The sequence below is a fragment of the Leptonychotes weddellii genome, chromosome 3, assembly GCF_054177405.1.
Source record: "Leptonychotes weddellii isolate Sample4059 chromosome 3, ASM5417740v2, whole genome shotgun sequence".
NCBI classification, from domain to species: domain Eukaryota; kingdom Metazoa; phylum Chordata; class Mammalia; order Carnivora; family Phocidae; genus Leptonychotes; species Leptonychotes weddellii.
This window is the reverse complement of record NC_138371.1, coordinates 57,808,326-57,834,411: the sequence shown is the minus strand read 5'-3', so window position 1 is coordinate 57,834,411 and position 26,086 is coordinate 57,808,326. Positions and strand designations below refer to the sequence as shown.

Genomic DNA, 26,086 nt, shown 5'->3' with positions numbered 1-26,086 from the left:
TCCCTCTCCCACTCTCCCAGCTTGTGTTCCCTCTCTCGCCGTGTCTCTATCAAATAAATAAATAAAATCTTTTTTAAAAAATATAAAAATTCAGAATATAGAAGATTCTAGAGATTTTCCTATTCAAAACTTTATGACTGATTTCTTTGAAGCTTTAGAAATATTAGCAAGGGTGATCCACAATTCGAGTGGTAAAAATCAAGCACATGGAACAATGGATAATTTCCCATGATGACAGTTATTTCAAATCAATCTGAAGAATTTAATCATTCAAATTCATCTTTGCTTGAATCTGTATTGTGGTAATTGGACTTTGACCAGAGTTTTGTACTGTTGGAAAGGGTCTAATGGCTGTTTCCTGAGAGAGTCTTCACAACAGCAAAAAGTAAGAACACTTAGGTCTATGTAACCACTAAATACCATGTTCTACAAGGATATGTAATTTCTTAGGAGAAATATTCAGAATAGGAAAATAAAGAAGATTACTAAATACATATAGTGTGATGTAATTTTTAATAAAAATACAGTAAACAAGGTATAAAAAGCATATAAAGTGTATGGGGGAGAGGTGGCAGAAGAATGCTCAAATGCCAATAAATGTTTATCTTTGGGTGATGGCATTCCTGGTGATTTTTAATATTATTAGGTGCTTTTTGTTACTTTTACACTTTCTATACTGTACACCACTTTTAGATCCACAAAATTACAGAAATGAAGGCTCAGTAGAATTTTGATGGTTAATAAGCATTTCTTGAGCTCTTGGAGAGCATGACTGTTGTACAATTGGTAATTGTCTTGGCCCCGTCCATAATTCTCTTTTACCCCTAAGTTCATTGTATTTTTATGAACTACACCACCTTTTTCCACCTCGGTTTTTTTGCCCAACAAAGGAAAAAAACCAAAAGATGTACAGTGATAAATTCTTCTGCTAAAACATAGTGATTTTTTATTTTTCAGATTTTTATTTTATAGTTGTCATTCTAGTATATGTAGCTTGAATTGTTTCCTCTATATAATGTGCCATTTTTGTCTGGTGACTTTCAATATTTTCTCTTTATATTTGGTTTTCATCAGATTGACTATGATTTGTCTAGGTTTTCTTCATTTCAAAGTTACTCTTTTGGGGTTCTTGAGCTTCTTGAATCTGTTTATCTTTTATCACATTTGGGAAGTTGCAAACTATATTTTTGTAATATTTTCTTTTTCTTCCCCACTCTGTCTCTCTTTTTTCCTGAAACTCAAATTATCCATACTTTAGCCTTTCGAAATTGTTCCACAGGTCCTCAAAGTCTGTTTGTTTTTCCATTGTTTTTTTCCCCTTTTTCATATTGCATGGTTTCTATTGACCTACCTTCAAGTTCACAGAATATCTTTGTATGTCTTTTCCCTGAAGTGTGGGTCATATTTTCCTTTGTTCCTCATCAACGTATTAGATTCTATCCTGGAGTTTGAAGGTTAAATTGTGGAGATACTAGATTTTTTTTTTTTAATTTTATATTGCCCTGAAAAGTATTGATGTTTTGTGTTAACAGGTGATTTACTTAGTTGGATTCAAATTGTAACCTGTCATGTATTCAGTGGACAGTGGCTTTGACCTCAGTTCAGTTCTTTAAATCTTAGCTCCTGGCTGCTTTCAGTTTACCTTGTACATACATAGTTCAGAGATCAGCCAGAATCATGCTTGGTTATACACAGAACTAGGGATTGGCTTCTTTGGCTTTTCCCCTTTCATGGTTCCCTAGTCATTCTGATTTTCCCAGGCTCCTTTCCCTGGTTCCTACAGCTAGAAAGAGAGTGTGTGTTTCATCTGGTGCTGTGACTGTGTCTGTTCTCAGGGGAGAGCTGCAAAATAAACATAAATAAATAGGGAACTTTGCTGGTTGCTTGCTCCTACCTTTGACTCATCTCCAAAGTCTATCGCTCTTAATCATTCTCCTAAGTCACTAGGTAGTTTAATTTAGGGGGGATTAGTATGTTGTACAGTATTTTTAAAGATGAAAAATCAATGTATTAGGACCTCATTCTCTCACATCAAAAACAACTTATTTTAGTCCTAAATGTGGATTTATTATAGCAAGTCAAAGATACATAAAAGTATAGACAAATTCCGCAGTGAGGCACTAAAGCTAAAGAAAGAAATTCTGCTCTGGGTGCTTGGGTGGCTTGGTTAAGCATCTGCCTTCAGTTCAGATCATGATCTCAGGGTCCTGGGATTGAGTCGAACATCAGACTCCCTACTTGACTCCCTGAGTCCCTCTACCCCTCTACCCCTCAGCCCTGCTCCTGCTCTCTCTCTCAAATAAATAAATAAAATCTTTAAAAAAAAAAAAAAAGAAATTCTGCTTATCATCATTTTAAAATTGTCTTTTTAGGGGAACCCTCCTACACTGTTGGTGGGAATGCAAGCTGGTACAGCCACTCTGGAAAACAGTATGGAGTTTCCTCAAAAAGCTGAAAATAGAGCTACCCTACAACACAGCAATTGCACTACTGGGTATTTACCCCAAAGATACAAATGTAGTGATCTGAAGGGACACCTGCACCCCAATGTTTATAGCAGCAATGTCTATAATAGCCAAACTATGGAGAGAGCCGAGATGTCCATGGACAGATGAATGGATAAAGAAGATGTCATACACACACACACACACACACACACACACACACACACACAGGAATATTACGCAGCCATCAAAAAAAAAATGAAATCTTGCCATTTGCAATGACATTGATGGAACTAGAGGGTATTATGCTAAGTGAAATAAGTGAATCAGAAAAAGAAAACTGTCATATGATCTCACTGATAATGTGGAATTTAAGAAACAAAACAGAGGATCATGGGGGAAGAGAGGAAAAAATAAGATGAAACCAGAGATGGAGACAAACCATAAGAGACTCTTAAGCATAGAAAACAAACAGGGTTGCTGGAGGGGGTGGGGATGGGGTAACTGGATGATGGACATTAAGGAGGGCACGTGATGTAATGAGCACTGGGTATTATATAAGACTGACGAATCACAGGCCTGTACCTCTGAAACCAATAACACATTACATGTTAATTAATTGAATTTAAATTAACAAATTTAAAAAACACTGCTATAGGAAAAAATTGTCTTTTCAGTAGTAGAGATAATTAATCTACAGTTTCACATTTGTTTCTATGCTCCATCTCTTTTTCTTTCTTTTTTTTTTTTGATTTTATGTATTCATTTGAGACAGAGATAGAGAGAGAGCACGAGCAGGGGGAGAGCAGAGGGAGAGGGAGAAGCTGGGTCCCTGCTGAGCCAGGAGCCTGATGTGGGGCTCAATCCTAGGACCCTAGGATCATGACCTGAGCCGAAGGCAGATGCTTAACCATCTGAGCCACGCAGGCACCCTTCTTTTTCTTTTTTTTAAGGTTTTTATTTAAATTCCAGTTAGTTAACACAGTGTTATATTAGTTTCAGGTGTACAGTATAGCGATTCAGCACTTCTATACATCACAGGTGCTCATCACAGCAAGTGCACTCCTTAATCCTCATCACCTGTTAAACCCATCCCCACACCCATCTGCCCTCTGGTGACCGTCAGTGTGTTCTCTATAGTTAAGAGTCTGTTTTGTTGATTTGCCTCTTTTTTTCCTTTGCTCATTTATTTTGTTTCTTAAATTCCACATATGAGTGAAATCATATGGTATTTGTTTTCTCTGATTGACTTATTTCACTTAGTATTATGCTCTCTCTAGCTCCATCTATGTTGCTAGAGATGGCAAGATTTCATTCCTCTTTATGGCTGAATAATATTCCATTGTGTAAATACACCACATCTTTACCCATTCATTAGTTGGTGGACACATGGGCTGTTTCCATAATTTGGCTATTATAGATAATGCTCCTATGAACATTGGGGTGCATGTATCCCTTTGAGTTAGTAATTTTGTATTCTTTGGGTAAATACCTAGTAGTGTCATTACTGGGTTGTAGGGTAGTTCTGTTTTAACTTCTTGAGGAACTCCATACTGTAAAAACAGAACTTTTCTAATTATTTTTTTAATTGAAATCTTTATTAAGATAGTTGTAAATTCACATGCAATTGTAAGAAGTAATACACTGAGAGTTCATGTAGTCTTTATTCAGTTTCCCCCAGTGGTAACATTTTACAAAACTATAGTATAATATCACAATCAGAATATTGACATTTATAAAATCTGTTGAACTTGTTCAAATTTCTCCAGGTGTACTTATACTCATTTGCGCACGCGTGCGTGTGTATGTGTGTGTGATTTAATTCTGTACATTTACATCATGTGTAGGTTTACATATCTCGCACTGCAGCCTCACAACTGTTTTGTAAAATGCAGGAAATGCTAGAGTTAGAAAGGACTAAAAGTCTCTGGCCGTGTTCCACACTGAAGATTACATGGTATTAAATGATTAGAACTAATGTTTGCCCTCTAAACATTTATTTATTTTTTAAATTAATTTCCTTTAACATATTGTAAACATTTTGAGTGCAGTAATCATTTTGTGTTTTGTTGTACCTTTACCCACACCACAGCCAGAGCTTACTTTGGTGCTCTGTGCAAAGATGTTCAATTACTGTTTAAAATACAAATACATGTTGTTAAATAGAATTAAAAAGTAGAAATGTCTTAGGTATTTTCTCTGCTTTTGAACCGAGATTAGTATTTTTCAGAGCTCATATCCTATTATGTTCCCTTGCACATATGTTCTGCTACATGAAAGTACTTTATAGATGTTTGATCTTGTGAAGGCAGTGTTGCTGCCTTTGATAAAAAAGTAATTAGGTGAGCATTTCTGGTAAAGGTAATCATCAAAGTCTGAAAGTACATATTTCCTTTTAACTATTGTAGTTGTAGGTATGCCTCCTACCCGCCCCCCACCCCGCCATGTATCTCTCTTCTCTACAAACCTGTGAAAGACAGCTTTTGTGAACTTATTTCTGTTAGAGCCAGCATTGAAAAAAAATCCAGCTTTTCTCTAATGGACCATGATCCTAGGTAACAAAATTATGGTACTTGTGTCATGGGTTTTATTTGGTGTCTCATATTCTCTCTGAAAAAATAAAATGCCCAGCAGTGATTCACAAATTCTTTGGGGAATAAACACAAGTAAGATGTCTACATATTCTTATAATTAGGGATACTATTAGGAAAATAAAAAAATATATCTTCTTTTCTCCTCTCCTTTGAGATTTCAAATTACATGTTTTCTGTCTATCTTGTGAAAAGTTTTTTAAATCTTGAAAATTAAGTGCCTGGCTGTGTGTACTAGATAAGTTGAAAAGAGAACACCCGGTGAGGGGTTGAGGGAGCGAACACTGATGCTGAGTGGGCAGCTTTGACTGAGGCAAGTGGTTACTCTATCTGATGACCCTGGTCTTTTTCAATTGCTGTTTAGGTTTCTGCCCGTGTTTGCTTGGTACTGTTAGAACTTGTTGGGTGCACATGGCTTGGCACAGTAGAGCTGAAGCTGAGTGGGTTTCTGAGCCCAGAGAAGTCATGATGTATAAATGCTATATCGTATGAAACCATCAGAAGTTTTAGATAGAAAGACCCTGGGACATCATGTTTTAACACATATGTGTATTTGTACATACATGCAATTTATATACATATGTAGTTATCTTTTTAAAGATCTTATTTATTTGAGAGAGAGAGAGAGGACGAGCAGGCAGAGGGCGAGGGAGAAGCAGACTCCCCACTGAGCAGGGAGCCCGACGTGGGGCTCGATCCCAGGACCCTGAGATCATGACCTGAGCTGAAGGCAGATGCTTAACTGACTGAGCCACCCAGGCACCCCCATACATATGTAGTTAATATTAAATTTTCTTATATATGGGGAGATTGAGGCACAGAGAGATTTCTGCAGCTAGGGTGCCACAGCTAGATAGTGGCAGAGATTATTTCCATCTAATCCTTTGGACTTTGCTTTAAAAATCTGTTTACAGAGCATCATATTTACTTGATAATTTTGATTACCAAAATTTGATAAGTTTGGAGATCAAGGGATATGCCTTCTTCAAGATGCTTTGGCATTAGCTCTTGAAATTTAGAGAAGAGTTTTTAAGAAGTGGCTTGAAGCTTAAAAAGAGGAGAAATGTGTAAGTAATCTATTATTGCATAATAGATACAAAAAAACCTTTTTGAATGCTTTTTTTTTGAGTTACTGCAGGATGATAGCAAAGGTGAGGAAGTGGCTTTTGAATTAATTCGGTTGAGTGAATTTCTTGACTGTCCTGCTTACCCAGACATTGTTTGGGGGGTTCACAGGGAAGTTCTGTTAACTTGTCAACAGCATTCAAAACAGTGGTAGCAACAATGAAAACATATTTACTGAAGATAGCCAGTTGGTCACATTTCTTGACCCCCTCATGAATCAACCATCCTCTGCATTTCGACTCTTAACTCTTTAGAAGATAGAAAAAAGACCATATACTGGGACAGAAGGATAATGGCAAATTCAGAAAGGAAATTTGAACAGTGTTTTATTTTTTTTATTTTTTTATTTTTTTAAAGATTTTATTTATTTATTTGACAGAGAGAGAATGAGAGAGAGAACACATGAGAGGGGATAGGGTCAGAGGACAAAGCAGACTCCCCGCCGAGCAGGGAGTCCGACGCGGGACTCGATCCGGGGACTCCGGGATCATGACCTGAGCCGAAGGCAGTCGCTTAACCAACTGAGCCACCCAGGCGCCCCTGAACAGTGTTTTAGAATTCGTGGGGATGGGGAAGATGAGGGAGGGCAGGGGAGAAACTGACAGGGAAGAGTAGAAGGCAACGAATGATGAACTGATGTTGGCCCTTACACCAAATTAATCTTGCTTTTTTACCTTTTTTTTCCCCACTCTTGCTGGACCTTGTATCTTTTCACACTCTTATCATAAGGAGGAGGCAAAAAACCACAAGACAGGAGACTTTGTCAAGAAAACAAGTTCTGGACTCTTTTCTGTGGGCATTACCCATCAACCTTCATTTTTTTTCCACGAGCTATAGCTATAGTTCCATGATTGTTGTTCAGAGTGAAGACCCAGAGTGAAAAAGGTTACATTTCTCTTTAAGAAGGTAGGGGCAATGGTAATATATCTTAGAACATTTTACATTAAAAAGAATCGAGAATGCAAGTTTGGGGAAAACTCCAGATTCTAGAACACTTACATACTAGGAAAGGGTGGTTACTCCTTCCTAACTTTGTCCCAGAGAGCCCAGCAAAACAGGTATTATATCACATTTTCTATGTATATCTTTCCTGGGTTAGGCTTGCATGTACAGTCTTCCATTTTCCTGTTTGAATAAATGTCTTCTCTTTAACTTGAAATAGGACCCAGTAGGATATTAAGTGATGTATGTATGTAAACTTCATTAGTCCCACTTAAAAAAATTCCTTTGTCTGCTGTTCTTTAATCTCATCAACTAATATTAAAAAGCTTCATGATCTGTTTTGTACATTTATCAATTGTTGCCTTTGGCCAACATTAAATTAATATAGGTAATACTTTCTTCTGATATTATTTTGTATCAGTAGACAATGTTAAATGTCACTGCTGAAAAGGAACATTCACAAAACCTTATTTTTTTGAACATTTAGGCTAAAACAACTCTTAAAGTTGTAAATGTGTTAAAAAAAAAAAAAAAGCTTTAGAGATGTCACCATACCTTTGGGGCTGGCCCCATGCCCTCTCCTACTCCTTCAATGCCTCATTCACATATCAAACATGACCAGAAATGAAGCTATGTCTTCCCATTCTTCTTGACATAGTCATTTGCTTAGGATAAAAACAGTGCAGCAGATGCTTGTAATCATTTCAGACTTTTCAACTTGTCTGGGACATCATGCTGTCTGACATCGTTCATTACTCCATATGAGAAAGGCACAAATAACCGCAAAGCAGGAATTTTAAGAAGCCATAAGGAATTGGGGCTGAATATAGTGTGCTTTGATTATAGAGGCAAAAATGGCCAATTTTATGATGTAGGGGTGATCAAAGGTACATTTTCCATGTGTAATCAGTTGGTTAGTAAATACTTTCTCACAGCAAAAATATATGAGCAATGACAATTGCTAGCCATGTGTAAGAAAAGCATAAATTACATCATTTTAAAATGATGGTTTGTTTTGTTTATCTATTTCACTTATGTACTTATATTTGTCATTTGGTAGTCTTTCTACCCGTTCAGTCTCATTAGAACTTAAGGATCAGGAGATTTACATGTTTTAAAAGGATTTCTTTTTTACTGTTACTGCTGGAGGACTAAAGGAGAGAAAAAAAGGAGTGCCCAACATATGAGTGTTAGTAGTGTCCACCCAGCAGTTTATTGGGACAGTGGAGTAATATGTAATTAATCAGTGACATTAAGAATAGTTATAGAAAGAATAACTTCTTCTGACCTTTTTTTTTTTTTTTTTTAAGATTTGTAGCCAAACCATGTGCCATAGCCCTCAACATTCAGGCCAATGGACCACAAATTGCCCAGCCAAATGCCATTCTGGAAAAGGTCTTCACTGCAATTACGAAGGTATGATTGTCCTTTTGTACACTATGAATTATTATGACTACCATTCTCAATCTGAAATTATTTAATCCCTTCTCTCCTCCTGGGTTTGAGAACTAATTGCCCAGCCTCATGTTGGAAAGAAGCTGGGTAGAAGCTGAATAAAAGCGGGCATGTTTGAGACGTGTTTGTTTACTCTCACATTGATTTTAAAAGCTTGTCTGTAAAGAACAGTCTAGATTAGATAGTGCTTAGTCTAATTCTGTGCCTCTTTTAATCTCCCATGACATGAAGCAGTACATATAACAGTTGGATGGGATTTTGTGGAGATGACTGGGTAGAGCTGAGGAATATAATGAATGTACAGGCATACCTTGGAGATATCGTGGGTCTGGTCTGAGACCCCTGCAATACAGGAAATACCACAATAAGGCGAGTAAATGAATTTTTTGGTTTCCCAGTGCATATAAAAGTCATGTTTACACTGTATAGTAGTCTGTTAAGTAGGCAATAGTATTGTGTCGAAAAAAGCAACGTAGATAATTAAAAAATACTTAATTGCTAAAAAATGCCAGCCATCATCTGAGCTTTCAGCAAGTTGTAATCTTTTTGCTGGTGCAAGTTCTTGTCTCCATGTTGATGGCTGCTGACTGATTAGGGTGGTGGTTGCTGAAGTTTGGGATGATCGTAGCAACTTCTTAAAATAAGACAGTAATGAAGTTTGCTGCATTGATGGACTCTTCCTTTCATGAGCAATGTCTCTGTAGCATGGGGAGCATGTGTAGCGATGCCATTTGATAGCATTTTACCTGCAGTTGAACTTCTTTCAAAATTGGAGTCAGTCCTCTCAGGCCCCCCACCACTGCTTTATCAACTCAGTTTATGTAATACTCTAAATATTTTCTTGTCATTTCAACAATCTTCACAGCATCTTCACCAGCAAGAGATTCTATCTCAAGAAACCACTTTCTTTGTTCATTCATAAGAAGCAACTTCTCATCCATTGAAGTTTTGTCAAGAGATTGCTGCAATTCAAAAATAATTCTAATGAAAAGGTTTGAAATATTGCAAGAATTACCAAACCGTGAGGCAGAAACATGAAGTGAGCCAATGCTATTAAAAAAAAAAATGTCCCAATAGACTTGTTTGATGCAGGGTTGCCACAGACCTTCAATATGTGAAAAACGCAGTGATCTGCAAAGCACAATAAACGAAGTGCAATGAAACGAGGTATGCCTGTGTGTGTGAGAAAAAGTGCCCATCTGCTTCTAGCATTGTCCTTGTGTTCTTGGAGTTATGATACATAGGCAAATGTAAACAAGAGGGAATAACTGAAGGACAGAAGAGTTGTAACATGAAAGAATGAAGGACAAGGGTCTGGAGAGTTCTAAGTTACAGATTCCCTATAGAGAAAGTAGGAGAAGAGATCATCGCTGTGGTGAGTTAAAGTCCAAACTAAGAGCAGAGCAGGGCAGGGGGAAGATTGGAGCCCCTCAGCTGATAGCACCTTAAGAACAAAGAAGGGAGGAGAAAGAAAGAAGCCACAAACCCTCCATCCACATCACAGTGCCCAAGTATCTTCTTACTTGTATCTCTCTGTATCTTACTCTGGCATAGACGAGAAAGAAGCATTCTAGGGGAAGTGTTGTATGTTTGTATATTAAATGGTTCATTTTTCCTTTTTCATTTTTCTTGGAAAATTACTCAGGCTTCTAAAATGTGATTTGACAGCGTTAAGCAAGTTTTATTCCTATTTTGGTATTTGTATTGTTAAGCATTGGTATTACTTGTCTCTTGTTTGAAAACTATTAATTCAAATATTCAAATATTTTTGTGTATTTTATGGTCTTTACTTCTGCCAAGATTCTCTAGGATTTTCTCCTCTATCCTTTTAAAATGATATTTTTCCTGGAGAAGTAGAAGAAAGCACTAGGTGTTTTTTATATCTCTGCTAGGAAGAAGAGAAGAATGTATGAGATTTTTCGAAAAACTCTCCTTCTGGTAGTTTTATGGGCTGATTTTAGATTGCCAGCTTCTAATCTGAAGGGGCACCTATCTTATGGTACTTAAAGGAAGAAAATATTAAGCAAACACTTGTATTTTCATTTAACATATCAATTTACTGCAGGAGACACTGCTTTCCCTCTGAAAAAGCAGAAGTGTAGGAAGTTACCAGGTTTTTAAAAATGAGATTATAATATATTTGTATTCACTTTGTGAACTATTCTAAATGGATAATAAAATGAGTTTTCTACCCAAATGTTATGTATCCCTTTAGAAATTCTGCAGTGGACATTTTACTCCCTTGCCTTATGTTTATTATGGTTACTGGAGAAACTTTCTCTATAAAGGTAATAAAAGGATTTTGCAGTCAGGTTGACTGCTCTAGAGAATATTTGCTTCTAGCTAATTTTAATCATACTCTCTTAGTTTCCAAAGTGATTCTGTTGGACATTTTTACATGATTAGAGCAGAAACCTCATGTTTTAAACATAAATGCAGCAAAAGTTGGAACAGTTTTTCCTTGAGTTCTTTATAGTTGTCCAGTGTTATTTATGATATGAGAAAGTAACAGGTCAGTTGACCAGAATAGAAGTAGAGGCACTTGGAGAGTCTCAGCAGTGTTTGTGTGTGTTTGAGTGATCATCCACCAACCTGGCCTTGACCATGATTCCAGGTCACCCTTGGAGAAGGGCTTGGTTATCATCTTTCAAATGTGTAGGGATGCACTCTCAAAACCCTTAAAATCGGCTCTGTATGGGACTGGCTACGTAATTTGTCGGGCCAATGCAGAATGAAAATGAGGGGTCTCTTTTTCAAGAAGTATGAAAAAATATCATTCAAGGCATAAAAATATAAAGCTTTTTCTTTTCTTTCATAGGTTCTTTTCAAGGTATTTTTTATTTGCTATTTAATGTCATGCTCTCTCAGGCATGGGGATACTCATGAGACAAGTACAGAGCCTCACAGGTACCTGGGGGCCCAACCCTCTGACTTAGTGCACACAGAGCCTACACGCCTGCCCTTCTCTGGCCAGGGGTGGAGAAATTGAGACAGGCTTCTCCCCTTTCTGTGGGCCTACTGCTCCAACCCACAGTGGACAGGTAATTCCCAAGTGTATCGCAGTCTCTACACCAGGACATACTTGGTACCTGGATTGGGGTGAGCAAGAGGCTCGTCCCTGTTGGTTCCCCCCCCAAATGCACAGGGGCATTGCCAGCCTAGGGTGCAGGTGGCTGCCTCCACGTCCCACACTGACATACTGTGGGGTATGCACACCCAGCTCTAGCCCTTTCCGTGCTTTCACCTGAGGCAGCAATAGTCACTAGGCAGAGTGGGGAGGGGGAGGAAGCCTGGGGAGCTTGAGGAGCTTGGGGAGCCAGGGGACAGAGAAATAATTTCCCCAGAACTTGTCTGGGAGAAGTGGTAGGACTGTGTGTGAGTTAAGACTGAGCCCTGACACAAGTTCCTCTGTCCACTGGACTTCATACACAAAATACCAGTTCCATAACAAAATTATTAAGAATTTTGAGATGGCAGCCATAGAACTGGAAACCCCAAATGTGGGTCTTTCTGAATATGGATCTCTTTGTGACCGCCCTGGTCACGTGCCGTGACTGTGTAGTTCTCACCTAATTATCTGATGAATTTGAACCCCTTGGTGGTCTTTAACAATCTTTCCTTCTGGGGTAAACATCTGTTTGTTTCTCTGCATATCTGGTATAAATAAATGTGTGTGTGTATAGTTGTTTATATTTATTTATTTACATTTTGGGGATTCTTGTGCTGTATTATTGGCACATAATCTATAATCCCAATAGTTTCACTTTTCTAATCAAATCAATTCTTGAGCCACTGAGGGAAAATATATATGTTAGCTGTGAAACCGGGTTTTATAATCCAGAGAAATCATTTCATCATCCACTTTTGGTATGTTACACTATATTTCAGAAATTAAAGACAAATTTCCTATAATATGTTCTCCCTTATTCTCCTCTTTTTTTTTTTTAAATGTTTTTATTTATTTATTCATGAGAGTCAGAGAGAGAGAGAGAGGCAGAGGCAGAGGGAGAAGCAGGCTCCCAGCCTAGCAGGGAGCCCGATGCGGGACTCGATCCCAGGACCCTGGGATCATGACCTGAGCCGAAGGCAGATGCTTAACCATCTGAGCCACCCAGGCACCCCTCTTATTCTCCTCTTATACCTGTCTCTTTCTTTCCTTTTTACTTCCCTTTTCCCTTGCAGTATCAGTTATGAATATTAAAATCAACTTAGGTATTTCTGGAATAAAAATGTCTATATAAGTCAGCACTGTTCATTTCTTTCCTTGGAAATCTTTTTTTTTTTTTTAAAGATTTATTTATTTTAGAGAGAAGCAGGGGGAGAGAGTGCAAGTGGGGGGAGTGCCAGGGTGGGGGGAGAGCGAGTCCTCAAGCAGACTCCCCGCTGAGGGCAGAACCCAACATGGGGCTCAGTCCCAGGACCCTGAGATCATGACCCCAGCTGAAATCAAGAGTCAGGCACTTAACTGACTGAGCCACCTAGGCATTCCCCTTGGAAATCTTAAAAAAGAAAAAAACTAAGGAAAATAATTAAAAATGCAAAGCAATTAAAAAACACAAAAAAGAAGGAAAATCTCCCAAACTTTATTTTTGGCAAAGTAGTTCAAAATATATATAAAAGCTAACAAAGAACAGTTGGGGTTTGGGCAGAAGCCAAGTAGGAGGAAGTGAAGAGCATGAGGTGTGAATGGAGAGCCCCATGGCGGTAGCTGTCAGGAAAGCCAGCAAAAAGACAGCTCTTTCATATGAGGGAGACAAAAGCTCTAACCACTGTTTGCAACACTAGGTATAGGAGCAAGGCCAGCAGATGCTTCCTGGACTCAATTTAATTCAGATAACTGGAATAAGTACACAGAAAGCTATATGGATGGCACATTTGCAGGTGACAGTCTACCTCTATGGCAGCTGAACTGCAAGAGCCCTCTCCCTGCTCCTCATATTACCAGGAGCAGGTCAAAGAAACCCAAGTCATTCAGTGATGAGTAATAAGGAACACACACAGCATCAAAGACAAGAAAAAACAATGTGTAGCAATGCTTATTAACAAAAATTGTCACTAGAAAAATGAGGCCATGGGGCAAATGAAAATGATGATTAAATATTTTACCATAAACTAAAAAAAAAAAAAAAAATAGAGGTGCCTAGTGGCTCACTTGGTTCAGTGTCTGGCTGTTGATTTTGGCTTGGGTCTTGATCTCTGGGTCATAGGATTGAATCCTGAGTTGGGCTCTGTGCTCAGCAGGGAGTCGGCTTAACATTGATTCTCTCTCTCCATCTCCCTCTGTCCCTCCCTGGCTCACGCTCTCTCTCTCTTTCTCTCAAATAAATAGATAAATCTTAAAAATAAACAAACAAACAAAAAGCAGTAACTCTGTGAAGGAAGACCGCAAAAAAAGAAATGTAAGACCTAAAGAAAAAATTGTTCGTCAGCAGGAAAAGATGTAATGTGAGCTTATAGGTTCAGGAAAACATACTAGAACTATCACAGAAATGAAGGCAAAATTGGAAAGAACACAGGAAACACTAGACATTGCAGAAAACTCAGCAAAGAGTATGGAAGATGGAAATAATAAAACTGAATTAAATGAGGGGCGCCTGGGTGGCTCAGTGAAGCGTCTAACTTCAATTCAGGTCATGATCCCAGGATCCTGGGATTGAGCCCTACATTGGGCTCCCTACTCAGCGGGGAGCCTGCTTCTCCCTCTCCTTCTGCCCCTCCCCCTGCTTGTCTCTCTCTCTGTCAAATAAATAAATTAAATCTTAAAAAAAAAACTGAATTAAATGAAACAAAAAAGAGCTAAAAATAATTGGATATATAGCTTAAGCAGATCCAGTGTCTGCATTATTAGAATCTCTCAAGGAAAAGCAAAGGAGAATAAATATTAAAAGATATAATTCAAGAAAATTTTTCTAAAATAAATGGAGATTTATTTTAATGTGTTAATGAACATGTAGTAAAGATTGAAAGTTTTAAAAGAAGTTTTAATTACTGGACTTGAAAAATAAAAGAAAGAATTCTTTGAGCAGCCAAGCAAAAAATCAAATCACTTATTTAGGAAAAAAATATTGACATGACTTTAGTCTTCTTTATAGCAACATTTCCAACATTTTCAAGGAAAATGTGAACTAAGAATTTTATGTTTAGGCAAATTGTTTTTATTCTGTAACAGTTAAAGACAAACAGAGGTTTTTTTTAAGTTTTTATTTGTGAGAGAGAGAGAGCACAAGCATGGGGAGCAGCAGGCAGAGGGAGAAGCAGACTCCCCACTGAGCAAGGAGCCCAATGTGGGACTGGATCCCAGGACCCTGGGATCATGACCTGAGCCGAAGGCAGATGCTTAATGACTGAGCCACCCAGGCGCCCCAAGACAAACAGATTTGAACATGCAAAAATTGGGGGGAATTGTTCTCATGAGTCCTTTTGAAGAAATTATTATAATCATTGATTTCAGCCAATGAAGAGGTTACTGGAGTGTTAAGGTTTGAATATATTTAAACTGTTAAATGTGAGGATTAGGATGACACAACAGAAAGTAAACATTATATACTCTTACAGTGTAGAAGTGATACAACTAACGGTATTTGAGATGGGGAGGGGAAAGAAGGTGGGAGGTAGAATAAGTTCACTAATGGGGCACCTGGGTGGCTCAGTCGTTAAGTGTTGCCTTCGGCTCAGGTCATGATCCCGGGGTCCTGGGATCGAGTCCCGCATCGGGCTCCCTGCTCGGCGGGGAGCCTGCTTCTCCCTCTCCCACTCCCCCTGCTTGTGTTCCCTCTCTCGCTTTCTCTCTGTGTCAAATAAATAAATAAAATCTTTAAAAAAATTAAATTCACGAATTGCATAATCTCCAATAGCTGGGAGTCAAAGCAAATCAGTTTAAGCAGCCAAACTGAGTAATAGAAGTATAAGCATATTTAACAATACAAGAGTAAACTGTAAAAGAGCTAAAATTATTGTCTCTTATTGGGTGAGGGGGGAAAGGAAATATGCTAATTTTAAATATTGCTTATATGGAATTATTGATTGAAAACAAACAGAAGAAGAGTATTATAATTCTGGATAACTACTAGAACAAAAATTATCCACAAAAAGGAAGGAAAACAAACCATATATGATTTTCCAAGATTAAAAATTTTTTTTTATCAAAACAGCATGACAGAATTAATGTGATAGAACTATAAACAAACTCATCAGTTATATCAATATATGTAAATGGGTTCGACTCATCTAATAAAAACTAATTTAGGTTTGGGTCACATAGCTGATAAAAGACACCTTAAAAAAATAATTACAAATATTGAAAATAGAAGTATGAGTAAAGGTATATAAGACAAATACAAATAATAAAGTAGGGTTTTTATTTTTACATAAAAGTGGAACTCAGGCCAAAAGGATTAAGTGAAAGGAAGAACTGGCTTTTTCTTGCCAAAGGATACAATTCATAATAAAGATAAAGTGGTTATGACTCATATGCACTGAATGTCAATGTATCCATATACTCATAAAAAAGAATGAAAGAAGAAATAATTTAATAGCAGGAAATTTTAATTTACCTCTGGGTCATGACAGATTAAGTGAACAAAATGTAAAACATAAAATAGAAATTCTAAGAGGCATAATTAATGAGGAAGATCTAAGTGGTACATTTAGAACCCTGTATTCTGAATGTAAAGACCATACTTTCTTAAATATTTACAAAAATTGATTAAATCGTTAAATATATACAAAACTGTAATAAATTTTAAAAATAGGCACAATTTGGGACACCTGGTGTCTGGGATCAAATCTTGCATCGGGCTCCTTGCTCAGCGGGGATCCTGCTTCTCCATCTGCCGCTCCACCTGCTTGTGCTCTCTCTCTCTTCTCTTTCTCTGACAAATAAATAAATAAATAAATCTTTTAAAAAATAAAAATAGGCACAACTTAATAGTACCAGAAATCAGAAAACAGAAACTCTCTTGCTTTTTATTTTTTATTTTTAAAAGATTTTATTTATTTATTTGACAGAGAGACAGCAAAAGCAGCAACATGAGCAGGGGGAGTGGGAGAGGAAGAGGCAGGCTTCCCGCGGAGCAGGGAGCCTGATACAGGTCTCGATCCCAGGACCCTGGGATCATGACCTGAGCTGAAGGCAGATGCTTAATGACTGAGCCACCCAGGCGCCCCAATCTCTTGCTTTCTTAATCAACTCTTAGATAAAAATAGAAATTCAGAATATTTGGTAACAGAGAGGATGAAAACATCATTCATTTGTACTATGCCAATGTGGTACTTGATGAAAACTCTCTCTCTCTCTCTCTCTCTCTCTATATATATATATAAATATATATATAAATTTCAACACTTACTGGGGCGCCTGGGTGGCTCAGTTGGTTAAGTGACTGCCTTCGGCTCAGGTCATGATCCTGGAGTCCCGGGATCGAGTCCCGCATCGGGCTCCCTGCTCGGCAGGGAGTCTGCTTCTCCCTCTGACCCTCCTCCCTCTCATGCTCTCTGTCTCTCATTCTCTCTCAAATAAATAAATAAAATCTTTAAAAAAAAAAATTTCAACACTTACTTAAACATTAGAAAAAGAACCACAAAACAAATGAAGGCAAGCACAAGGCAGAAATTAGCATAAATGCAGAAGTTGTGTTAGCAAAACTATAAAATTGAAAATCAATTCAAAAGTACCTTATCTAATTTTTTTTTACCCAAAGTTAGCTAACCCAATAAAAGAAGCACAAATTTACAACATAAGAATTAACAACATAATAATCAACAATTGCAGAAATGGAGGAAAATAAAAAGGATATATTCCTATTAATATGGCAAAGAAAATATAAAAATTTGGGTAAAATGGAAATTATTCTAGGAAAATATAATTTACCAACTGTAGATAAATAGATAGATAGATCGAAATCAAAGAACTAAACTACAAAAAAGTACCAGGCTCAGATGTTCTCAAAAGAAAAATTCTAACACAAAGAGGGCACGTATTGAATGGAGCACTGGGTGTTATACGCAAACAATGAATCACGGAACGCTACATCAAAAACTAATGATGTAATGTATAGTGATTAACATAACATAATAAAATAAAATTTAAAAAAAAAGAATTTATAGTGAACTCCCCCAAAATAAATTACATTGACATTACATTTAAAAAAAAAAAAAAGGAAAAAGAAAAATTCTAACACACTCTTAAAGAGCAGACAATTCCAGTGCTATTTTAAACTATACCAAACCATAGAAAATTAAGAAAATCATCCAAATTCTCTTTTTATGTAGCAAAAAATATTAATTAACATTAAAGTCTGACAAAGATTCAACCAAAAAATAAGACTTAGAGACCAATTGAACTTAACATCAATGAAAAATCCCAAATAAAAATTAGTAAACAGAACTTAGAAGTACAGTACAAGAATTATTTATCATCGCCAGAGTGTATTTATTCTAGGACTGCAAGGCCTTCCCTATATTCAGTATTATAAAAATCTATATAATACATCATATTAATTGATCTAAGGAAAAAAAGTACATGGTCATCTGCATGGATGCTGAAATCTAACATTATTTAAGTGATTAAAATCAAGTTATCTAGTAAGTGTGGTTTTCTTAACACGGTAAATACATTTGTAAGTCAGCTCCAAATCTGGCCTGTTGCTTAATGAGAAACAGTGGTATTCTCACTCAAGTCTGGAACAGATGGAGATGCTCATAACCACTGCTCTACCTGGTGCTCAGTTTTACAGTGAATTAGCGAATAGATAAGAGAAAGAAAATAAAGGCATAAAAATTAGAAATGAGGAGGTGAAGCTATTGCTATGTGAATTTACTGAGTCCCTACTATATTTTAGGTGAAAAAAGATACTAAAAATTTCCTTTTTGTTTATAGAGCTCACATTCTAGTTACATGTTATTATATGACTATGTGGAAAAGTAAAGGAATCAAGTGAAAAGTTACCACAAACAACACCAGAAAAGGTAATATCCCTAAGAATAAATGTAGTAAGGATGTGCAAGGTATGTGAGGAAATTTTTCAAACACTGTCAAAGAATACAAAAGACAAATTGGGTAAAGATGTCAGTTCATCCTACATTAATTTCTTGAACATTTGGAGTAGGGAAGGCTTTTCTTATTATGACCCAAAATTCTGAAGTTATAACAGAAAAAAATTGATAAGTTCAAGTAACTTTTCAAAAACTTCAAATAAAAAACAAGCAGAAAACCCCATGATGAATTCTAAAACTCAAAGACCTTGTTACAAAGTATGCAACCTATGGTACAGACACAGATTTAATCGCCCTAATTAATAAATGAAGAAACTCTACAAATCAGTAAAATACCTACAGATCAAGGAAAAAGGTGTGCCATATATGTGAAAAGATTGTTCATAAAAAGGGAGTATATCTGGTTTTTCCTGTTTCATAAAAAGAGGAAATCAAGTTAAAAACATACTGAGACACGACTTTATATCAGATTGGAAAAAAGTTGAGCAATCTGATAATGTACTCTATTGGTGAGGCATTGGGAAATGGGCATTCTTGCTTGTGAAAGTATAAATTGGTTAAAATCATTAGGGTAACTTTTCAGTATCTAAATAAGTTGCAAATGCATAGGTCTTTGATCTCCAACATTTGCTTCCAGGAATTTATCTCTCTGTATGCCTGTATAAAATGACCTATGACAAGATGATTTATTATAGCATTGTTTATAGTGGTGGAAGTCTAGAAGCTACTTAAACGTCCATTAACAGGAGAGTGGATAAGTAAATCACAGCGTATACTGACAGTTCTACAAAAGAAGGAGGGCATTCTTTATGTCTTAATATGGAAATATTCCAAGATATATTGTTAAGTAAAAAACCCCAAATTCAGAATGATACATGTAGTATGCAACCATTTGTGTGACAAAGGGATATATAAGAATACATATTTAAATTTACTTATATTTGCATAAAATAACTCTGGGAAAGAAACTGATTTAATAACTGGTTAGCTGGTAGAAAGGGGGAGAATAGTAGGAATAAAATAGGAAGGTGAAACTTTGCATAGTTTTTAATTTGTGAACCATGTGAATGTTTGACCTATTCAATAAGCTGAGAAAACAAATTAAAAATTGACTTCTCTAGGAAAATGGTATAGCCATGGTATGTAGTAGGATGTGAATTTTCTGTCTTCCCTATTTTTTCATTAAGATAGATGTAAAAGGAGAGTGTAGATGGTGTCATGACTACTAAAAGCAAAAACATGTCAAAGTACACACCTCACTGAAAGTTGGCAAAGGACTTTCACAAACAGGAGCTCAGCACATTTTATAACCTCAGCCATAATACTGCGGCCACTTGCTGTGTTCCCTGTGTCTCTGGCATCTTGAATTGCTTGAGATGCTTTGAAAAGATGTCAGAGGTATATCCCACCATTGTAACTTGAGGCTGCTCAGCCTCCCCTCCTAACCCCAGTTTTGGTTATTTCCTCTGATCACTAGCATCTCATTTATAGTAAAGGAAAGATAGAATAAAGGAATAGACCTCACTCGGCTGAGTTTTGTTGTGCCGCAGAACACGCTCACATAATTGTGGACAGAATGGTCTCTGAGATATTCAAGAGAGGGTAGAGATAAGAAAGGGGAGAAACGAACATTTACTGAGACTTAGGCATATTGTTTACATTTGGTCATCATCACAGTCCTATTTAGGTGGATAAATAACCCTGACAGGTGAGGGAACCAAGGCTGAGAGGTCATTAGAGTGAGAAATTGAACCTGGCTGTCACCTCCTAATGTTACAGACATGAGTGAGAGTCAGAATAGTGTCATCATATGGCGAGCCATAAGGAGGGTCTCTTCCCCGTTCACCAAGTTTGTGTCTTCAAGTAATGCATAGTTGTTGTAAAGGTTTAACGGGGATCTGGTCCAAAGGAATGACCAAGAAGAGGGATAGAAGAGAAATGTGTGAGCAGCAGAGCAGAGAGAAGAGGAAGAAAGAGAACCCATGTTTTGTAGTAGAATTGGTGCCTTAGGCTAAAGTGAGGTCTGTTGAGATTACTCTGTGCTTTTGTCTGCCCTACGTTACCCTGATGTGTGATACTTGGTATAGCATTTTTTTTCCTGAGAAAGTGAAACCTTTGAATGATGCCTCTTTGCAAATTCACCCTAACCCAGCTCCTTTCCTTGAAGGCTGATGGAGCTGACTCAGCCCGTTGGCTGTTTCATTGCATTTCTGTGGCTGATAAGAAGTGCAAGCAGAAGAGCAAGATTCGTATTTTTCAGTGTTGTTTCCTAATGAGTAACTTTTTTTTTATCCTAAGTGGTTATTTATGTCCATGCTACTAATGGAAGGACTAGGTCCTCAGTGGTAAATACAGAAATTTCAGTAGCAGGTAGTAAACACAGGGGGAAACAAAAACCTCAATTTAGACAAGGGCAGATGTTTTTATAGTGAAGATGAAAATGATTTTGCTGGCACCTTGTTTCATAGCATCCTGATGAAAAGAGATTGGAAGGCCTCTCCAAGCAGCTGGACTGGGATGTTCGCAGCATTCAGCGCTGGTTTCGACAAAGATGCAACCAGGAGAAACCAAGCACACTGAGGAAGTTCTGTGAGAGCATGTAAGTTGCTATTTTTCTTTTTGAAAGAAAAACCTGCCTAAGTACTCATCCCATCCCTGAGGTTAAAAATAAAGGCTTCATGCAGGCTCCAGCAGCCCCTAAAAAGCATGCCACCTGGTGGAAAAATAGGCCACAAAAAAAGCTGGGGGAATAGTAGTTTGTAAGAATTTGTGATTTCCACTTTGGATTTAGTAAATGAAGTTCACTTTCTAGTGGAGTTCCTACAAAGTAGGCAGATTACAGGGGCCTGCAATGGTGTTTTCAGTCAGCCACCTCTGAAATACAGCACTAGAAGTCATTACCGTAATAGTTTGAATTTTAATAGAGGGAACTTTGTCAAGATGTTCTTTCCACTGGTAAAAGCTGAGATGTTAGATGTATTATCAGAGAGTTGTGATTCCTGGAGATTTAAGAAATAACTGTATTATATTCCTTGGGTGAATTTAATGAAGCATTGCTTAAAGGTGGGGGGTGGAATGAAGGTCTCTTCCACTTCTGAAATGTGAACTTCATGGTGTATAAATTATATATCAATAAAGCGGTTAAGAATAATAAAAGACCCACAGAGAACTAGCACAGTGCTATTTTGAACTAGCAACACTCATACACTTACCTGCAGGAAAGTTAGAGAAAGAAATACTGAAGCATTTCCAACAAAGGGAAGATACTGTGCCTTGAGCTCATTGGTCCATTTGGTCTTCATCCTTTGGGATATCACTGTGCCTTTGTCTAACACTCTGTCCTTTGGGAGCTTTTTCCCGACACCTGGTCATTGGAACAATGGTGCTGTCAGCGTTGCTCCCTTTGTTGAAGGCCCTTTCTGTTTGGGGCTGAAGTTGCATTTTCAGGTTTAGCTTTCAGTTATGCTGGAAAAATATTTCAGCAACTGCAATCTAAATCTTAGAGGGAAACCTAGAGTTCTGGGAGAAATGAGTTAGAGGCAGAATAATATCATAAATTCCTAGGGCTGGATAAATATGGGGAGCATAAACAGGATCTTCAGGAGGTCAGATATTTATAAAACCTGGAAAAACAACCCGGTAGATACAATCTGCAAAGCCCTTCCTATAATTGAACTTAGTGGCAGTTTATGGAAGAAGGATTTATGCATCCGGGCTCAAGATCAAAAGGTGAAATTGCTTCCTGGCCTTGCCCCACCATATATGCAAAGGGCCCTGTCTCCATTGGGCTATGGGTCTGAGCAGGGGTGAAGCTGGGTCTTGGCACGGGAACCCCATGCTGAAACTCATGTGCCATCTTCCCTTCCTCCAACTAACTTCTTTGGTAACTCAGTGCTAGTTCTTTCTATACTACACTGAATCTACACCAGTTTCCATACCAGTATGTATAGGAATCCACCGGATCTTGTTAAAATGCAGATTCTCATTCATTCAGTGAGTCTGCGATGGCAACTAAGGTTGCATTTTTCACAAGTTCCCAGGTGATGCTGCTGGTCCATAGCAAGGCTCAACACTAGACCAGTATCTATGTCTTCTCCCTGAATTCAGCAGGGCTTTATCTGCCTAGGTATAATCAGTTAAAAATATTTCTTTCTTTTTTTTTAAGATTTTATTTATTTATTTGAGAGAGAGAGAATGAGAGACAGAGAGCAGGAGAGGGAGGAGGGTCAGAGGGAGAAGCAGACTCCCTGCCGAGCAGGGAGCCCGATGCGGGACTTGATCCCGGGACTCCAGGACCATGACCTGAGCCGAAGGCAGTCGCTTAACCGACTGAGCCACCCAGGCGCCCAAGTAAAAAATATTTCTAAATGATTGCTAAAGGCATGGCAATGTGAAGGCACAACTGGGGGAGAGGTGGTACCTAAAGTATCGATTATGCTCTTTTTCTTCAAGAAGTTTATTATAGTAGTGTCAAGGAGACATGACAAATACCTGAGTATATGTACCTCAGTGGCATTATACGATGAACAGGTGTGCATGCTAAACAATTGGTATGGACAGTCAGTAATTAAAGATGAGAGGAGAAAGGTCAGCTGTGGGCTAGGGCACATGGCAGGACTGCTGGGACGAGCACTGAGACAGTACTGGTGGCCATGGACTTTTCTATTGCAGAGGACTGTGCTGATGAACTTTGTTTTGAAACTCTCTTCTTCCTTAACCTCTGGATTGCCACTGGATTCTCCTGCCTTTCCAAGGGCTTCTGTTTGCATCAGTTACTCTGCATTTTTCCATTTTCTTTGACTGGGTTTCTTCTCCAGATTCAGTCTTCAACCTCTTATTTTCCCCACTCTGCCTTCCACCCTCTGGGCAGAATTATTTCCTCTTGCCAGGTTCTTCCAAAGTCAAGTGTCCAACGAAGAGGTTTCTTCTGAGGCATCGTTCTGCTTTCTCCCAGCTGGTAACTCTGACTTGCTTCCGCCTTCTGACTTCTCTTCTCCTGTTGTTCACATGTCTCCATTCTCTTAAAGGCTAGAGGCTCAAACCAGTCATTCACCGCGTTCCATTAGTTCTTTGTAAAGCCACTGGCATGGCCCTGATCTTAATTGCTCTCATAGCTCTCCTTATTATTTACCTCGCATTCATAGATACTTTGCTACAAAAAAAAAAAAAAAAAAAATCCCAAAATGCTATTATCTTCATGTTCTGTTACTTGTAAACCTTGATGATTTTTCTGCAACTATAGAAGTTACTAGGCTCCTTAGCCTGTTAGCTAGACTCTGGCCTTTATGTGTTTTGGTATCAGTCACCCAAAAGACCCCTTCCTTCCAGAAGGTTGTCTTTTCACTGGCCGCACTTTGTTCATTCCTGCCCTGGTTTATGCTGTGTTCCTGACATAGACACCTATATCATCTGCCCTGCTCATCTATCCCCTACCCATTCTTCAAACCCCAGGCCCTCTCAGAAATGTGGCATGACTGTTGAGTGTCTGGAATGAACACTACTTCTTTTGAATTTTTAGAGTCCTCATTGTAAATACTGGTAATTTCATACTGAATCATGTGCTTTCTTATGTGGTTATTTAACTTTTCTTAACTTGTCCGTATATTTTTACCCTAATTACATAATACTTGCTCCTTGAGGGCACAAGAACCACATCTTGTTTTTCTTGCGTTCTTAGCCTTTCCCACCACATATATACTGCTGATTAAATATTGGTTAAATGACTGTAAGTTACAGTGGCATTTTGAAAGGATTTGCTGATCTAAGTTGGCACTTTGCCTCCCCAAATGAAGAGTGCCTATTATACACTGACTTAGCCTAAAATTTCTCTAGGAAATTTATCAAACTATGGAAAGCTCCAAGACTATTTCAAAGAAAGAAAATCAGGGGAAGGAATGGTATGGCAAAGGGGAACACTTAGATAATGCCATGAGGACTAAGGCAGAATTATATTGGTCACCGTAGGCACATTTGTGTGTCGTAGTTATTTGTTCATCAATATAAAAAATGATCTGGAATAGTTGTTCTCAGCCAGGGGTACACTGCGTAATCACCTGGTGAGCTTTTGAAAATACACATACCCAGGCCCCACCCTGGGATGTCTGAGTCAGCGTGGTGACCCAGGTGAGTTCTGGACATAGACATCTTGAAAGAAATGCCCTTAGTACTTATGACACACATTCATGGTTAAGAGGCACTAATCTCTGAAAAGAGAGGACTGCTGTTCAGAAATACTAAAAATCAAATTAGCAAGCAAGACAACACAGATTTGGGACTTGAAGGTCTAGGGACCAACTGTACAGTTTCTATAGTTTTTCTGTTCTATCTAAATCACTGTTTTAGAAAATAGGGCCTCTTCAGGGGAATTGTGTTTCATCTTTCAGCAGTGTGGAATGGCAGCAAGATGCATGCCAAACAGTGCTTGTAACCATCTGCTGGCGTGTCCAACTTTTGGCACACCCATTTCATGCAGATGAGCTGAGTAAAAGTTGTTCAACAAGTAATGTGTTGAAACATTGACATGCTTTTTTTCCCTCTTCATGCTTGATGTCAGTCATTCACAGCTCTGTTAGTTTTGATGAATATTTCTTCCAGAAGCATTTAAATCTTTATTGGCAACTGAAAGAGAGATTTTCAAGAGGGAGTAGAGAATTTATAAAAATGAGATACCCCGTGATACATTTTCAGAGGAACTGTTTCTAAATGGGAGCCATTTAACTAGGGGAATCATGCTTTGAAGCCGCTGAAGTTTTGCCTCTCCCCCTCCAACAGTTGCATCAGGATAATAGTAAGGTAAATAATATGTGCAATAAAAAAAATACCCGCAGGATGAAACAGGAAGGGGCAGAGATAAGTTTTCAGAATAAATGGCTTCCTTCTCATTTATACCCTGCATGGGTTCCTCATTTTTAAATATTGTGCAGTGCGTTTAATAGCACATGCTTGGGAGGGAATATTATATATGGCTTTCGTTTAAGCAGTCTCCACCTGACTGGACAGATAAATCTCCCACATGATAACCTGAAGATATAGGGCAAGGAGTATTACACTTTATAGATTAGTACTAATTTATGTGGATTGGCATTTGCTCATATGGAACCTTGTTGTAAGACGAGGACCCAAGATTGTCTTTTCTTTAGAAATTTCATTTTAGAGTTGAGACCGATTAAAACTACCCTCAAATGCTGCCAGATTTGGATGCTTCTGTTCAGTGGCAGCAGACTGACCAAAATCCGGGCACCTTTTGAAACTGTAACTTTATTTGTGCAAAGAAGCCCCCGTGATCCTAATTTGTGATTCCATTGAACTAAGGATAACTCAGCAGTGAGAAATGAGTGGTTTAACCCATTGTCCTCATGCTACCACTCAGTCACTGCTTTTTTATTTGGTAGCTTTTTACTTGGACATGTCAGCAATGCTGTCTTGTGACCTCAATAAGAAAGTGGATCCTAGTAATTGAGGGGGAGAAGAGCAGAGCTGCACAGGGAAAAAGCGGAGTCTCATATCCCTTTATTTCAGATCAATCTTTGATCTGAG

General features: G+C 38.0%; 1 protein-coding gene across 3 annotated transcripts in view; it reads left to right on the top strand.

Annotated features, from left to right (window-relative positions):
- CERS6 (ceramide synthase 6) overlaps nt 1–26,086 on the top strand; it is a 299,128-nt gene that overhangs the window by 76,505 nt on the left and 196,537 nt on the right. For all 3 annotated transcript variants that reach the window (XM_081814251.1, XM_081814252.1, XM_081814253.1), the window contains exons 2-3: nt 8,413–8,518; nt 21,019–21,149. In XM_081814251.1, coding sequence (XP_081670377.1) covers nt 8,413–8,518; nt 21,019–21,149 — 237 coding nt within the window. The remainder of the gene's footprint in view (nt 1–8,412; nt 8,519–21,018; nt 21,150–26,086) is intronic.